The sequence below is a fragment of the Solea senegalensis genome, linkage group LG17, assembly GCF_019176455.1.
Source record: "Solea senegalensis isolate Sse05_10M linkage group LG17, IFAPA_SoseM_1, whole genome shotgun sequence".
In the NCBI taxonomy this organism is placed as follows: domain Eukaryota; kingdom Metazoa; phylum Chordata; class Actinopteri; order Pleuronectiformes; family Soleidae; genus Solea; species Solea senegalensis.
The window spans coordinates 8,217,063-8,234,433 of NC_058037.1; the positions used below are offsets into that span (position 1 = coordinate 8,217,063).

Consider the following 17,371-nt stretch of genomic DNA (forward strand, 5'->3'; position numbering starts at 1 on the left):
TGGCCAATTTTCACATAACGATGACCGAATGAAGCGGAACTGTGCACCTTCTGTATCTGTACTAATGTGAATCCGGATTGTTTTGGGTGTTGCACGTCTCACGGCGCCGTTAGCAGTTAGCTCTTTGAGAGGAGTGTGTTCGCTTTATGGAAGGAGTAACTGGGTTGTTTTTTTTATGTGTATGATGCATCGCTAATAATTTACCCTATTTTGACGCAGACATGGCGCTTTCTATGGAGACGCAGCTCCAGAGCATCTTTGAAGATGTGGTGGTAATTGTGCACGTCCATAAACTGGTTCTGAAAGCTAGCACTTGTTAGCACCACATACAGCGTTAGCCCCTTGTCATTGTCCTATGGTTATCTTTGCAAATAAATAATATTCACCAAAATATGGGGACATAATTTGCCTCTACTTGCAATAACGTTATCCCGCTAGCTAAGGCTGTAGCATCTGAGATTATATTATATTGATATTTCACAACAATGAAGCTTCGAGAATTCTTTCACTGATTACACATTTTTAAAATAGCCCGTAATGCCTGAAATTAATTTATTGCATTTTGTTTTTGCTCAGACATTCTCCCGTCAAATACATGTACCTGAGCTTGACACTACTCTCGCGAACACCGGTTATAAATAATGTATTGCGTTGCTGCAAGAGCTGTCAACTGAACTCTATGTGGACTCTGTGTATAAGGGAGAAAGGTGCTGATTAATTTTTTTGTTTTCCCAATGAAGTTTTTCTTTTGTTGAAGTTGTTTTCTCCTCCTTCTTTCAGAAAACGGAGATGATAGAAGAGGCCTTTGCTGGGTAAAATGGCTCACACACATACACACTCCTCCTAACACTGACTTATCGTTTCCTTCTAACCAATTTTTGCTTGTTGAAGATAGCAGTTAGTTTTTGCTGTTCTGATTTTATGTTTCAGGAGGACGTACACTAATGACAGAAAATGTACAATAATTGCCTTCATTATTTTCTCATGCTTGTGCAGTAAATACATTGGCTAAATGTACTGCTTTGTGGTGGTTTAGGATGTTTATGGACACTCCTGAGGATGAGAGGACTAAACTGATCAGTTGTCTCGGGGCCTTCAGACAATACTGGGGAACACTGCCACAGGTCTCTGCTCAAAGAGGAACAGACACTAATTTGCTCAGAGGATGATTGATTAACCAGATTTTTTTTAACATTGTCCCTGTCTCTCTGCAGGAGTCTCATGAACAGTGCGTACAGTGGATAGTGCGGTTTATTCACAGTCAACACAGTCCTAAGAGAATCTCCTTTCTCTATGACTGTCTTGCGATGGCTGTGGAGACCAGCCTGTTACCACCAAGGTACACATGCACTCACATTCAACAATGCAGATAGATACATACAATACACACACAAATCTATTAACATACAGGGCTTGACAGATATACCAAGTTTAGCATCTGTCTAAGACATCTGTTAACAATGCTTTTTCTCTGTGACATCAATTGCATTGTAACCTGTTTCTTTGTATCTTGTGCATTTGTTATGGTTTGTATTGTTTGTTTTGTTTATTGTTTATTTTTTATTTTTAACTAATGAATTAATCCCTAATCTGATGAATGTTTTCATTCATTCAAAGGATGGTGTGTGTAGCTCTGATAAGCTCAGATAGCTTGGAGTGGGAGAGGACTCAGTTGTGGGCATTAACGTTCAAACTCATCCGCAAGATCATTGGTGGTGTGGACTACAAGGTCAGTAACAGACACTTGCATAGACACACTCGCACATGCTTGTACAGCTGAGACAAGTCATAAACAAGCTCAAGGATGAACATGAAAAATACAATTTCTATTTGTCTATTTGTGTTTTTATTGCAAACATCACTTGCATCGTTGTAGAGAACATTTCTTCAGGATTCATCTTCTGCTGTCACATGTGTAGGTATATGTTTGTGTTTCTGATTCAGGGTGTCCGGGACCTGCTGAAACCTGTTCTGGATAAAATTCAAACCATTCCTACCACTGTCAGTTCAGCCATAGTCCAGCAGCTTTTGGCTGCAAGAGAGGTACTTGTCATTCAGTTCTTTACTTTTATGTTAAATTATTGGAATTTGTTGTCATACTTAATGACTTGTTTCATGTTTTATTCTCTGTGAATGTTTGTTTTTATTTAAGGTTGTAGAGTATATTCTAGACAGAAACGCCTGTCTCCTGCCAGCCTACTTTGCCATCACAGAAATCAGAAAACTGTATCCAGAGGGTCAGCTGACACACTGGGTAAGTGTGTATTTCTTGTCAGTTGAGTATATGTGTGTACATGTATTTGTGTATGTAACACTTTTTCCCTCTTGTTGCATGTTTTGCCCATCCTGTGTGTAGCTTCTAGGCAGTTTGATATCAGACTTCGTGGACAGTTTCAGACCCACAGCGAGAATCAACTCTATCTGTGGTAAGAAACGCACACAACCAACCTTAAAGACACACAAATACAAACCTATGTAGTTTCTCTTGGGCATTTGTTGTATGATTGTTTGTAACAGGGCGATGCAGCCTGTTACCTGTAGTGAATAACAGTGGAGCCATCTGCAACTCCTGGAAATTAGACCCCACTACTCTTCACTTTCCCCTGAAAGGAATGCTGCCTTATGACAAGGTAACATAATCTTTAAACACCACACACACCTATGCACATTTTCCCAGAAATGGTCACAATTTGAATGTGTGTGTTTGTTTACTTTTAATGGATTTAGGACCTGTTTGAGCCACAGACAGTCTTGCTGCGCTATGTGCTAGAACAGCCGTACTCGAGAGAGATGGTGTGCAATATGTTGGGACTGAACAAGCAGGTAAAACTCTCCTTCTACCTCTGCTCCATTGCTAACACAGTATACCCTGACCTCCACCTGCTGTCACGATTCTTCTTTCATTCTCTGTATTGACTCTTACCTTTTTTGTTATCATGTTTACAAACCCACACTCTCTGCTTCAGCTTCTTTTTTGAATTTTGTCTCTTCTTTAGTGCTCCTTTGTGTTGTTTATCATCCTGTTTGTATATTAGTTAATTCTTTATTTTGTCCTCCTGTTTCTATTTTTTTTGTTTTATCTTTACCCAGTTTTTCGTATCATTCTTTTTTATTTCTCCCCTTCTTCCAACTTTGTCCACCCCTCAACCACTCTCTACACTTGTTGCCCTGGTAACACAGTCACTGTGTATAAAACCATATGTTATGCAAACCAATGATGTGTGTTTTACCCACATGCACTGGTGTTAGTTTGCCTTGTTGGGTTCATACAGTTTCAACTCAGCCCCTGAGCACAGCCTTTGACGCGGTGTGTCTATAGAGTGTGCTGTTAAGACAAAGCATTCATCAATGCAGTATATTGGATTTTTGTACGTATTTTAACCACCAAAACAAAAATCCAGTTTGTATGCTTGAACTGGCTGAGTTGAAGCCAACTGTGCTGAACAGATCGTGAACAACTTAGCTCCTTAGTCACCACTTTTTCTCTCTGTCTCTCCGTTTTTCCTTCTCTGTTTCTTTCTCCTTTTGTCTTTATTTCCCTCTCTTTTGTCCTCTGGTTGTGTTGTCTTTGTCTGTCTCTCTGCCATGCGCTCTCTAGACTCTGAACATTGCCCAGGTATGTCATTGTTCCTCTTCGTGGTCACCTGACCTATTGACTAACCCAACCATTGGACACTTGGCTTTTTAGAAGCCTAGAAATGGGAAAGCAGACAAAGAAAATGAAAAAGAAAATTTGAAATGAGTAAAGGGAAATGTCACAGAGCTTGAAATGGTCACAGCAGGGCTTCATAGAGATATACTGAGTATAGAGAGAGACAGATGTGGACAGAAAAATACTGAACAGGTACACAGAAAGACGGGTAGATAATGCATGAAGGGTAGGAAACAGCAGGTAGATTGATGTATATGCAGGTTCTTCATGGAACAATAATCTTGGATGAATTGGCAGCATGTAAATTGTGTCGAGTCACATTTTGTATGCAGCCTTATAAAATGTATTAATTGAGGCTACAGATGGTCATAATGAATATTCATTATCACTATGTTGATTTATATTTTTGGCATAACAAGTTGTCACCCCTAGGCCTGTAACAGCGCAGGGGTTTTGTGAATGAAAATATTTTTTTAACACATTAAAATAGATTTTATAACCCTGTAATGATAAATCAAGCTGCCTGACACGGATGACGTTTGAATCGTCTCTTGGCTGTCAGTGTATTGGCTATGTGTAGGAGTCCCAGCCATGGTATACACGTACTCTATGTGCCCGTCTAGTAATCGGACTACCCTTCTTTCTTCTTTTTTTTTTTAAACCCTGCTGTTGACATTTCAAGTCCTGCTGCACTGCATGTATGGATGTAGTCTGGTCTGTGCCTGTTGTTAGGTTAGGTCCTCCTCTCATGTTTGACCCAGTGCTGCCACTCTCTGTTCCATTGACCTGGGCAAAACTCACAGTTTTGGACTAAGTAGTGTTGACTCAGGCAGTAAGACGATATGTGTCATGTAATCACGTAGTAAACGTCTACAAGTCAATACGTCAAATTGTTGATAATTGTGTTATTAAGGTTGGTTTGGTGATGGTTTTTATTTGCAGTGAACTGTGCTGAGTTGAAGTGAAGTCCACAGTTGGTGGGTCATCAAAATGACTGTCGCGCCACTGTCTTTTGATGTATGTGTGTGTTTGTAGTGATTTGTTCAGGTCTGCTGATGAGTGACTCTGATTCACTGTCTGACTGGACGAGTGAACTCTGACTTGTGTTGCATGATGTTCACTGGTTAATGATGCGCATTAATGAAAGACAACAAAGAGTTGTTTGCATCTTTTTTTCTTAATTCTAGTCGTACAGGTTCCTCTTATGAATGAGATAAAACATTGACACAAATGCCCATACTAGAGCTCATGTCAGTGACTTACTCAGTGTTACATGATCAGGTAGAGCAACATTTTTTCAAAATCGAAACTTCTAGTGGGAGTGTATTTCACAGTCTTTGTTCACAATGGTTTGTTTGATTTATTTGTATTGTTTTAATAGTTGAGCTTTATCTAAAGTATAACACATTTATATTATTATAACACAAGTATACACGTTTTTTGAGTTGGTTAATAAGACATACCAAGGTATTTACAGATGCCATTTTTATTTGTTTCATAAGAAGTGTAGTTATTACAATTATTGCCTCACTGGAAATTATTTGCAAAAATAATCCATGGTAGAAATTGTGCTTGTTAAGGATGCAGATGAGTTAAGAAAATCCAGTGTTTGGGATGTAGGTACATGATAGGTGGGATTATAGACCAGGCCCTCAGCCTGATAAGGACACTGGTGTTTGGACGATTATAGGTAAAGCAGCTTGTGGTTGATTTCTTTTTTGGACCCCTCTCTATTTCTCTCTCTGGCCTTCTCTCTCCTTCTGTGTGAGTGTTTGTGTTTTGGGGGCAGGAGATGAGAAGTGATGAGAAGACTCACAGCCTCACAGCTCCTCCTCATCTTCTTCTCCACTACACCACCTCCCACCTCTCTCAAACCCTTTAGCCTGCATGCAGGAATGTATTGCACTGTTTGGTTCAGTTTGGTGTTTAGTGCTGTGCTGTGCTGTGCTGTGCTGTTCGGTTCCATATTGTAATGCTCAGTGTTGTGCTGTTCAGTCCCTTGCTATGCTCTGTGTCTTAGTTTTCTGAACATGACTCTGCTGGGTCCCACAGTGCAGAGATCCTCACTCCTGCTCTGTCACTCCTGGGTGAAGTCAGATTTTCATCAGGAAATTCAACAATTGATGGGGCCATGCCATGTTGGTGCAATAGTGCCATGTTGACACAGTCTTCCACATGGTGTGCTAACTTCATTTCCTAGGCAGGAAAATGTAGTTAGCCTACGTCATGGACTGCATTCACTGAACTACATGGCTTTAAGACATTAATAGCTCATTAACCTGCCCTCCCCTCACTAAAAATCCTCATCTTCCCTTGTTTCTAGCGATTATTCTGATTTTCTAGTGATTCTTCCTCTTTCTTTTCTCCCCGTCTTTCTTTTGTTGAAAAGTCCACTTCCTAGTTCTGAGCAGATGCCCACCCTCATCATGCAGGTTCTACTGTGTATGGAAACTAATTGTATCTACATGGCAATTCGAAATAAGTCATAATTCCACTCCCACAATAAGTCATTGATACCATATCTATATAGAGTACTGTGGAAAAAGTCTCAGGGCACCACCAGCGGTGTTGTTTTTATGCCTTTCAAAGTCTGTGATAATAGGCATTTGGATTAGAATGATGTGACTAAAAGTTAGTCTCATATTAGTAAGCTGTCAATAAGTCGAGCTCCTGTAGAAGCTGTTTTAAAACTGCATGCATTTTTCCCCTATTTTCTGGATATAGTCATTATGGCATTGCTAAAACAACACATTTAATGGTGGCCTTTGTCTTTTGCACAATACTGTATGACCCAAGTATTGGGATGCAATGGAATCATGACAAAAGCATATTATTCCATAGGACAACCAAAACCAACTGAAGGATAACTAAAACCAGTGTAATTTCAGCTTTCACATTTTCCTGCATGAACTTGAAATTTCCTTTGTGATTGGTTCACTTGTTCTGATTTGATTATTGCTAGATACTTGTTACTATATGGCAATTAACTGGAGATGTGTGAGTGCTCCCTCATAACATTATGAGAACAGCAACACAAATAGAAAGGTAAATGGGGATTAACATGGTTTACCCAGCTGACAGAGACAGGATAGAGATTCAGTCCTGCATGCCAGGGATGAGGAAACATTTTTCTGGTACAATTTTGAGCAATTGCTTGAGCATCTGTTAAGATTACATGTTGTTTATGAAGTATATTGATGATGACCTTCCTTCTCGTTCTCTCCCTCCCTCTGTCTTTCTTCCTTTCTTCTCCCCACCTTTTATCTCTGGCTTTCTTCACTCTTCTTTTTGTCTTCTTGGGTGTCTTTCCTCCCTTCTCTATTTAACCTCCTCTCTCTCCCCTGCCCACAATATTCTTCATCCTTAAAATCCTCCTCCTCCGCCAGCATAAGCAGCGTTGCCCAGTGCTCGAGGAGCAGCTGGTGGACCTGGTGGTGTACGCCATGGAGCGCTCAGAGAAAGAGGAACACTTTGACGCCGACATCGGAGGAACGAGCCAACTGCTGTGGCAGCACCTCTCTTCCCAGCTCATCTTCTTTGTTTTGTTTCAGTTTGCAAGCTTCCCGCATATGGTTCTGTCATTACATCAAAAGGTACATCTGGTTATTAATGCATATCATTAACACTGAAAATATTAAATAAGTTGAATAACTTGAAATTTCTGTCATCTCTAAATTCCTGAGAAATACAGGTAAAAATATGTAGTATCAGTCATTAATAATATTATTGGAGATTGCAGATGATATGGTAAAAAGATATTGTGTTTGTTGTGTTTTGATTGAATCAACTAATCTCTTTTTTGCAGCTTGCAGGTAGAGGTTTGATTAAAGGGAGGGATCACCTGATGTGGGTCCTGCTGCAGTTCATATCAGGAAGCATTCAGAAGAACGCCTTGGCTGACTTCCTGCCTGTTATGAAACTCTTTGACCTGCTTTACCCAGAAAAAGAGGTGCATATTTAGAGGAAATAATGTGATCATTAATGTTTTGTGTGAGAGTCTCCTTGTGACTCACCTTTTATAAAAAAAGTACCATCAGATCTATCTGCATTTTTTCTCCCTGTCTCCTCAGTGCATCCCTGTTCCTGACATTAACAAGCCTCAGTCAACTCATTCATTTGCCATGACCTGCATCTGGATCCACCTCAATCGCAAAGCTCAGAGCGACAATTCCAAACTACAGATACCCATACCGCACTCTCTGAAGCTACACCACGAGTATGTAATGTACCTAATAATGAGTGAAATAATACAGACCTCCTGTGTAGCTTGATGACCCGACCTGAGTCCCTCCTCTCTGTCAGGTTTCTCCAGCAGTCGCTGCGTAACAAAACTCTTGGCATGTCCGACTACAAGATCGCCCTGCTGTGTAACGCCTATAGCACAAACTCTGAGTGCTTCACTCTGCCTATGGGTGTCCTAGTAGAGACCATCTATGGTAATGGATCTATGAGGATCAACCTGCCTGGCACCAACTGTGTGGCGTCAGGTTCTGTAACACCACTGCCTATGAACCTGCTGGATTCACTCACAGTACACGCAAAAATGAGGTAGGAACAAATGGAGCAGGTAGGACGGTGACACTGTTTTGAAAGACTATTTAAATAATGTCGCTGTTTACCTTTTCGTAAGTCTCAGTCTGCCTCTCTCCAGTCTAATCCACAGCATTGCCACACGGGTGATAAAGTTGGCTCATGCCAAATCCAGCAATGCCCTGGCGCCGGCACTGGTAGAAACATACAGCAGACTGTTGGTCTACATGGAGATCGAGTCACTGGGCATCAAAGGATTCATTAGTGAGTACATTTCAGTTCACTGGAAATACCTAATGTGCCCAAAGTTTAATTTATGTCAGATGCAGAAATCACAAAGTGTAATATTTGATCAAATATCACCATCAGACAACGTTCAATAAAAAAATCTAATCAAATTTTATTTGTATAGCACCGAAACACACAACATAATTTTATTGGAAGCAAGCACTTGATGGATGTTATACATATTTGGAGCAGCATGAATTGGAGATAAAATTATACTCATGTCTTTGTTGCTAAAATGATAATAGTTGTATTTAATTGTCACAGGGTTCTGCACAAAAAGCTTGTACATGTGGATGTGTTGTACTGCAACTCTACTGATACTGTTTATACTGTAGAGTCAGTTCTTAAACAATACTCTTCTTTGTCCAATGTGTTTTTAAGGGGAAGTGTTTTTTATTATTATTAAAGTAACATCCTGGAGTAGCACTAGCACTGTTGCCCCACAGCAGGAAGTCTGTGTCTGGGTTTGCGACCTGGTTCTGTGTGGAGTTTTCATGTTCACTCTAAACTGACTGTAGGTATGAATGTGAGAGTGAAGGGTTGGTTGTCTCTGTGTGTTGGCCCGGTGATAGACTGGCGACCTGTCAGTGTAACCACCCCTTTGTTCATTTAGTGTTTTTCCATCACCGTCACAAAGAGTAGGGTCAGTATACAAATGTATGTGTGTGAATGTGACGAAAGGCATTTCAAAAGACAACCAGGTAATCTCTCAGCAGAGAGACGCTCAATCTCCTCTCTAATCCTACCATGAGAAAGGAATCTGTCTTTTATGCACCTGCACATTGTCAGTGTCTAGTATGTCCAAGCTCATTGGTACTTTGATAGATGCCATTTTGGCCACAGGGTGGTTTTGTGGATCTGTGGCAAATTCAAACATAATATGTCTCTGCATGAGAAATTAAATTAAAAATACACATTGTTAAAGAAATTCTGAAGCATCCAGCTAAACAGCTCTCCCCTCCCGTCCAGGCCAGTTGTTACCCAACGTGTTTAAGTGTCACGCGTGGGGAATCCTTCACACTCTCCTGGAGATGTTCAGCTACAGAATGCACCACATCCAGCCGCACTACAGGGTCCAGCTACTGAGTCATCTGCACAGTCTGGCTGCCGTAGCCCTGACCAACCAGAATCAGCTGCATCTGTGGTAATGCACACACACACACACACACAAACGCAAGTTGCTTCCATTCACATCTCTACTACAGATTGTTCACATAAAAATACTTTTTATTCTGTATGGTTGAACTGAACTGTGATTGAAAAAGACAAAAGATGGTGTCTTTGATTGTCTCTTTATTTGTATTCAGTGTTGAGAGTACAGCTCTGCGCCTGATCACAGCGTTGGGGAGTTCAGAAGTTCAACCACAGTTTACTCGCTTCCTAAATGATCCAAAGACAGTTTTGTCAGCTGAGTCCGAGGAACTGAACCGAGCCCTGATCCTCACCTTGGCCAGAGCCACACACGTCACTGGTAGCTCGTCTCTTTTTTTTTGTTCTTTTGCACTTTCTTTAATGTTGCTGTTAAATTTGATTTTTGCCGGATATTTGTATGTTTAATTGTCACTTTGTGTCTGTATGCAGATTTTTTCACAGGGTCTGACTCCATCCACGGGACTTGGTGTAAAGACATTCTCCAGACCATCATGAACTTCACACCTCATAACTGGGCTTCACACACTCTGTCCTGCTTCCCTGCTCCACTGCAGGTGCATATATGGTCATTTGGATGTGGACAAATTCTAACAGTAATTTAATTTTAACCACGCTATAACGACTCCAACCCCTTTCTTTCCTTCAGGCGTTCTTCAAGCAAAACAATGTCCCTCAGGAGTCTCGTTTTAACCTGAAGAAAAACGTGGAAGAGGAGTACAGGAAGTGGAAATCTATGGCCAATGAGAATGACATCATCACCCACTTCTCCATGCAGGGCTCTCCCCCACTCTTCCTCTGTCTGCTGTGGAAGATGCTGCTGGAGACGGATCACATCAACCAGATAGGCTTCAGGTGGGATTTTTGATGCATTTTCAAAGAAACATCACTTGAGACATTTAGCAGTGTTTCCACGATGCCTGCTTGTGCCCAAAAAGCCCCAAATGTGCTAGCTTTGCTTCAATTTGAATAGCCTGAATCATTAGAACCTGACCTCTGCCTGCACTGCATGCTAATTACAACGTACAACTTTATCCTGACTGTGTGTCCCTCAGGGTTTTGGAGCGAATTGGGGCTCGTGCCCTTGTGGCTCACGTGCGCACATTTGCAGACTTCCTTGTCTATGAGTTCTCGACTTCAGCCGGCGGACAGCAGCTGAACAAGTGCATTGAAATTCTCAATGACATGGTCTGGAAATACAACATAGTCACACTGGACAGACTCATTCTCTGTTTGGTAAGAACAAACTGAAAAATAGAAAAAAAAACATCTTGAGTTTACAACACTAACATATAAGATGCTTTGATTTACATTCCTGGTAAACATGGACCATCTGCTGCTCATCTTTTCCTCCTGTAGGCGATGCGTAGCCATGAGGGCAACGAGGCTCAGGTTTGCTACTTCATAATCCAGCTGCTACTGCTGAAACCCAACGATTTCAGAAACCGAGTCAACGATTTTGTCAAGGAGAACTCCCCGGAGCACTGGCTACAGAGCGACTGGCACAACAAACACATGAGCTACCACAAGGTACCACATGTCACAGAGTCACACTGTGAAATGAAATGTCACTTAATGGGAATGAAAGACAAATGTGATTTGAGAACATGAAATTTAAAATGATGTAGCCTTCATTTAAAAGGTGTTTTGTTTTTTTCTTGCCAGAAATACCCAGAGAAGTTGTACTTTGAGGGTCTTGCAGACCAAGTCAACCCCCCCATGCAGCTCCAGCCTCAGTATCTGCCAATCTACTTTGGCAACGTGTGTTTGCGCTTCCTGCCCGTCTTTGACATCGTCATTCACCGCTTCCTGGAGCTTCTTCCTGTGTCCAAGTCGCTAGAAACACTGCTGGATCATCTGGGAGGGCTGTACAAGTTCCATGGTGAATCATGCTGTCAATATAGAAATACAAATATAGTGCTATGTACATAAAAGGCAGAGATGGTTGATTTTACTGTTAAAAGAAATAACAATACCAGGTAATACTGGAGAAGGAAGAAGAGTCTGTAATCTGATCTTTGTTTAATGTTGTGTTTGTGTGCAGACCGCCCTGTCACGTACCTGTACAACACGCTTCACTACTATGAACGACACTTGAGAGACAGAACCAACCTGAAGAGAAAGCTGGTGCACGCCATCATGTCTTCTCTAAAAGTATGTCACAAGAACCAAGTGAACATGTCCCGTTTCGCTGTCGTTGTCGTTGTCGTCGTCGTCGTCGTCGTCTCACTTCATACATGACATTATTTGTTGTTACTGGCAGCAGTTTGCTTTACACAGGTGTTTTTTGTAGGACAACCGTACACCAGGCTGGTGCCTTAGTGAGACCTATCTGAAGTGTGGTATGAACGCCAGAGAGGACAACGTGTGGATCCCTGATGACACCTACTACTGCAAGCTGATTGGACGCCTGGTCGACAATATCCTTCATTAATCTAAGCCTACGGGTAGATGGCTCTCTCACTGTTTCTGTAACTTCATCACTGACCTCTGGGGTCCCTGAATAATTTATTTACTATGTTCTGGCACAGTAATTGTTTTTGTGTCAGTTAATTCATTACATTAGAAATGTTGCCTAAATAAAATGGAGCTCACGTGTTGTTAGGGAACAGTGTTGCATCCAGAGAATGGGTAACACGTCTGTGTCGCTGCCTTTTTACCCTTAACTCTTTCGTACCCATGGCGGGAAAGTCACCAGGTCCTTTCCCCAACTGTGACTGGAGGTTCAACGAGTTCCCCAACCCTGCAGCCCACGCTCTGCACGTCACCTGTGTGGAGCTGATGGCTCTGGCTGTGCCGGGAAAGGATGTTGGCAATGCTCTGCTCAACGTTGTGTTGAAGAGGTATGATTAGACAAAGAAGAGCATGTCCTCCTTAAACAGGTAGCAGCTTTGAGAGTTGTCGTAAATACTATTGTGTGTGTTTAAATTATTTATTAACATAGCAACTTCTTCTTTGACCTTTTAGCCAGCCACTGGTTCCCAGAGAGAACATCACAGCTTGGATGAACGCCATTGGCCTTGTGATCACTGCACTTCCTGTGAGGAAAACGTGCGCAAAGATCTTAACAGTCAGGGCTTAGTATTTCACAAACTGTATTCACGTTTGTTTGCCACCTCTGCTCTACTCTCTCAGGAGCCATACTGGATCGTTCTCCATGACCGCATTGTGTCTGTGCTCGGCTCTCCGGCACTGACATCAGAGACCCAGTGGGCTGGTTATCCCTTCGCCCTGCTGGATTTCACAGCCTGCCACCAGAGCTACAGTGAAATGTACTGCAGTTACGTGCTTGCGTTGGCACACGCCGTCTGGCACCACTCATCCATTGGACAGATGTCTCTGATTCCCAAGTAAGACCGTCTTCCTTCCAATGCTTTCCAACCCAATGCGTTATTTTTGATTGTCATCATAAATGTGTCTGTTTTTGTGTGTAGATTCTTATCAGAGACTCTGAAGCCCATCGTCCAGACAGAATTCCAGCTACTCTACGTCTATCACCTGGTCGGACCGTTCCTGCAGCGCTTCCAGCAGGAGAGGACGAGATGCATGTTGGAGGTGCACACACGACTGTTGATGATTCTTTTTTTCAACTTTATTTCTAGTGCTTTACAGATTAAACGGCACAGCAACATAATAAATATAAAACAGAAAATCCATATAAATACAAGTAAAACAGTAAATAGTGACATAATAGAATAGTAGTGAATTGTGGGTAAAACTAAAAAAGAATAGTAAGTGGTAAAAACTTTATGGAAGTGTCTGGGTTGAGTATTTTTATGCTGAAGTGAAGGCCAAGGAGAAGAGGTGGGCCTGTTATTAGACCTCAGAGCTCAGGGTGGAGCATGAAGAAAAAGAAACGCTTCGAAAACCACCAATAAAATTTTTAAATCAATCCTAAAATGAATAGGAAGCCAGTGGAGAGAGTGCAACATAGGTGTGATGTTGTCTCTCTTCTTTTTATCCCTGTTAAACGGGCAGCGTTGTGGACCAGCTGGAGACACTGGACAGATGACTGGTCTCCACCAACATACAGAGAATTACAGTAATCCAGCCGAGATGTTATAAAAGCATGGATTACTGTCTCTAGGACCTTGCGAGGGAGATAGGCCTTCACCTTGAGTTGAAAAAAGCTTGACTTAACAACAGAATTTGAAATTGAAAGCCAAGGCTTTTAACAGAAGTGTGGATTCTTGGGGCCAGAGGACACAATGCACCCACATCCACAGTAAAAGTAAATCAATATTCACACGTACATGGTGGAGGAGTCAACTGAAACGTCAAAGGTTTCCACGGTCAAGTGTAAAAGCAAATCTTGTTTATTATTCACTTCTAAATGAAACCTGAATCTATATTTTTAGACAAGGAGTCGACTACTAACATAAAACTGCATTTTATTGTTCCATTTGATGTGATTTCAAGGGCTTAATTTTTCTGGTTGTGTATTTGTTTTGTGTTTGTGTGTGTCTCAGATCGGCGTGGCCTTCTATGAGATGCTGCAGGCAGTCGACCAGCACTGCCAACACCTCAGCTACATGGACCCCATCTGTGACTTCCTTTACCACATTAAATACATGTACACTGGAGACAGTGTGAAGGAGCAGGTAAGCTTCAGTACAGATCTTTTTGTATTTAAATAGAGAGACAGGTTTTCATGGCTTTCATGTCATGTTTTCTGAACTGAACGAGGAACAGCTGTTCTAAGAATACTATAAATGAAGTTTTCCAGTAATGATACGTCTGTGAACTTGTATCTCAATGTTTTTCCGCCACATACAACACAGTGACTGCACATAGCAGTGTCAAACCTTGACTCAGCTTCTTAAAGACAAGTAAAACAGTAGATTGACTGGTAGTCTGAGGCTAAAACTTTATATTTATTTCATCATTAAGGGTATTTTAGTTCTTAAATCTACACAGATGACTGCGATGTGTGTCATCACTATTTGTCTCCCTATGTCATCACACGACCCTTCTGTCAACATCCGTGTCCTTTCTCTCTCTCTCTAGGTTGAGAAAATCATCATGACTTTACGCCCGGCCATGAAGCTGCGACTGCGCTTCATCACGCACAGCAGCCTTGCGGAGACTTCGTCGTCAGCCGCAGCCGCCGCCGCCGCCTCCACCTCCACGTCCGCCCCTCCCTCCTCCTCCACCCCTCAGCCCCCGCCCACGTCGCTGTCGTCGTCCTCTGCCGCCGCCTCGCCCTCCACCGCGCAGCACGCGCACACGCCCATGTAGGCGGCCGAAGGGGGAAATGCAGAAACTGTCGCGGCCGTGGACCTAGATCATGAGCACGTGACCTTTAGAGCTGCTTGTGTGTCCTGAAAACTGAAGCATGGATGAATGCAGTCCAAACTACTACACAGTCAGTCAGTTAATACATTTTTAAACTTTAAAAGAAGTCAGATGGACTGATATATATATATTTAGATAACCCCTGTCTAGTAGTGACATACTGTAAGGAAACAGCGTTGTTATTATCATCATAATGTATTTTTTTTATTATTGTTTTTCTTTTTGCAGTCATTTTTATAATGTATGTTTTCATTACTACTTCATTAAAAAAAGATTTCGGTATTTCAGCTTTTATACTTCTTTCTTCCATTTGAAGACATTTCAAAAACGCGGGTTGGCTTGTGTTTTCTTTCCTTTTGTAAAACACTTAGTTTTACCTTGATAACTGAAGGCTGTTTTATGTCTGCAGAGATTACCGTGTTGGCTAACCTTCCTCGCTCTCACACACACACACTCTTTAGACAAACACTTTTTCTTTTGGTGAGTCACATGCAAGCAGGGTGTGACCGAGACGACACAGTTTCTGAGAACACTGTGCCTCACACCAGGAGGGGGAGTCCAACATTTCCCTGCTTGCCTTCAGTTTCCTCCTCTCACCCATACATTTTATATCTTAAGCATTAGAGAGAGAGAGACTCTGTCGGCCTCATCAGATTATTTTTCTAAATCTGTCAAATGAAACTTTCAAAATCAACCCTAACAGACAGATTTAATTACCAAGAATACTTAACATGTTGGCAGGGATCTGGGTCTGGGATTTTTGCCATTTGACATATTGCAATTAACTCGTGAGAGCAAAACTCGATTCCAAATCCTATGGGTATATTTGTTGGGTCAGCAAATTCTGGTTATAATTAAAATGGTGCTGTTGGGTGTTCACCGGGGGATTGAAGTGACAATGGTGTTTTGCAGTCTCATTCTGCCATGTGCAGTGTTTTATTGAAGTAGCTGCTTCTCTGCAGACAATACACTTTGTATTATGTAAGAAAAGTCTCTAAAGAGTTAAAATAAAATAAAAAACATGAAGTCTGTTTCATCTTGCAGAATCAATGAAGGGTTTAAATGATGCCCTGCAGGCAAGTCAGCTTCTGTCATGACCATGCGTGACCACACCCACCAGTGACACACTGACACACTCGCACAGTGCACGCCTGCATCAGGGTTAAACCACTGGGGGGCAGCATAAATGAAGTTTTCAGCAGGCGCTGCCCTGTAATCGTCAACACTATCAGTCATAAAGGCCTCCATCATCCCCTTCCTGAAAAGAGTGACCTTATTCCCCCTCGGCACGGCGTTGGAGTCCTGTTGAGACCCCCGGTGTTTACGTTGAAGAAAAACGAGGTTAAGACCCACAATCAATCATTGCCACTCATCCACACTCAATTAAATTACATCTCCGCCAGGTCATCTGTAAGAAAATGACATGAACAGTAAGCCAATACTTAATTACATCAGAGGCCCGAGCATCTCTTGTGATTCCCATTTTGCAAATTCCGCTTAATCCTTTCTTGTGTCTTCACAAGACAGCGGCCTCACAGAGAGACATAATGAGTGCGGTTTATGTCATTTCTCTTCATTAAAGTTTCACCTTTGCAAGGTCAACTGTGACATAATCACATCACAAGTGACACCATCTGTGCTCGGCCCTTAACCCTATTATTTCCTTCCGTGTCAGCGCGAGTCACCGCATGATCTCTGTCAGGTCCTGGATGTAGGTCAGGTCGGGCCTCTGCGTCGCCCTGTTAAACTTAATGTAACGTGACGACATGTAGGGGTTGTGCGCTCATGTAAAGCTGCAGTTACATATGTGCGCGTCTGTCTCAGCTCTGCTCGTGCCGCGTGGGAAGCACGGCTCTAAATTTAGTTCCCGCACGGAGGGTCAGGAGCTGTGGATGGGCTGGTTTCCAGAGCCAATGTGTCATCGAGCATCGATTCTAGAATCTAGAATTCAGTTATACTCCGTAAAACTCAATTGTTTTGTTCTGCTTGTTTCGAAAAGAGGATGTCAGTAAACACTTGTGCACACTTAATCATCGGTGAATGGGTCATTTTGACATGTTTTAGCAGGGAAAAGCACAGGTGTCACTGATTAAAGGGCAGTGTGACAGTGAACTGACACGACTCTTAAAACTGAAGCAGCTAAATGGAACCCAGCCATCATTAAACGGATTGATTGCACCTGTGATTCTCCTGTCAAAGTGACACACTGGAAGGATTATTGAAGGTATCAGTAATAACATTGAAAATGTAGGACAGTTATTCACCTTGAAGGAGTGAATGGTATGTAACACACATATGATGTTAAGCAGTTTAGACGTTTTTGACACAGGTTAATGTGTGACAGTGTCAACTTGTTCTGACTTTAATTTGTGAAACAGGTTTTTTATTGTGTGTCTTTCTTGATTTACATTTTGACCTTTACTGTGTCTTTTCCTGATTTATTCTTGTTTTGTTTCT

The 17,371-nt window shown here is 41.9% G+C and overlaps 1 protein-coding gene across 2 annotated transcripts; it reads left to right on the plus strand.

Moving 5' to 3' along the window:
• The first annotated feature begins 74 nt into the window (after positions 1-74).
• Positions 75-15,140, plus strand: med23 (mediator complex subunit 23). Of its 2 annotated transcripts, XM_044049233.1 has the most exons (31): positions 75-272; positions 781-812; positions 1,037-1,124; positions 1,215-1,339; positions 1,618-1,729; positions 1,945-2,043; positions 2,153-2,254; positions 2,357-2,426; positions 2,518-2,630; positions 2,728-2,823; positions 3,599-3,616; positions 7,039-7,245; positions 7,458-7,601; positions 7,723-7,868; positions 7,955-8,200; positions 8,304-8,446; positions 9,440-9,614; positions 9,778-9,941; positions 10,052-10,176; positions 10,269-10,474; positions 10,675-10,855; positions 10,979-11,149; positions 11,285-11,501; positions 11,664-11,773; positions 11,913-12,039; positions 12,297-12,462; positions 12,587-12,659; positions 12,755-12,969; positions 13,054-13,174; positions 14,089-14,220; positions 14,627-15,140. In XM_044049233.1, exons 1-31 carry the CDS (start codon positions 222-224, stop codon positions 14,855-14,857), a joined length of 4,206 nt encoding a protein of 1,401 aa, XP_043905168.1. In that variant the 5' UTR covers positions 75-221; the 3' UTR covers positions 14,858-15,140. The 2 variants fall into 2 exon arrangements, with proteins under 2 accessions (XP_043905168.1, XP_043905169.1); XM_044049234.1 differs by lacking the exon at positions 3,599-3,616.
• The last annotated feature ends 2,231 nt before the right edge of the window (positions 15,141-17,371 follow it).

Excerpts from the sequence above, each read along its gene's own strand:
- med23 (XM_044049233.1), top strand. The coding sequence starts at position 222 with ATGGCGCTTTCTATGGAGACGCAGCTCCAGAGCATCTTTGAAGATGTG. Across the intron at positions 9,615-9,777 it reads CAGAATCAGCTGCATCTGTG|TGTTGAGAGTACAGCTCTGC; the intron begins GTAATGCACACA and ends ATTTGTATTCAG. Across the intron at positions 13,175-14,088 it reads GGACGAGATGCATGTTGGAG|ATCGGCGTGGCCTTCTATGA; the intron begins GTGCACACACGA and ends TGTGTGTCTCAG.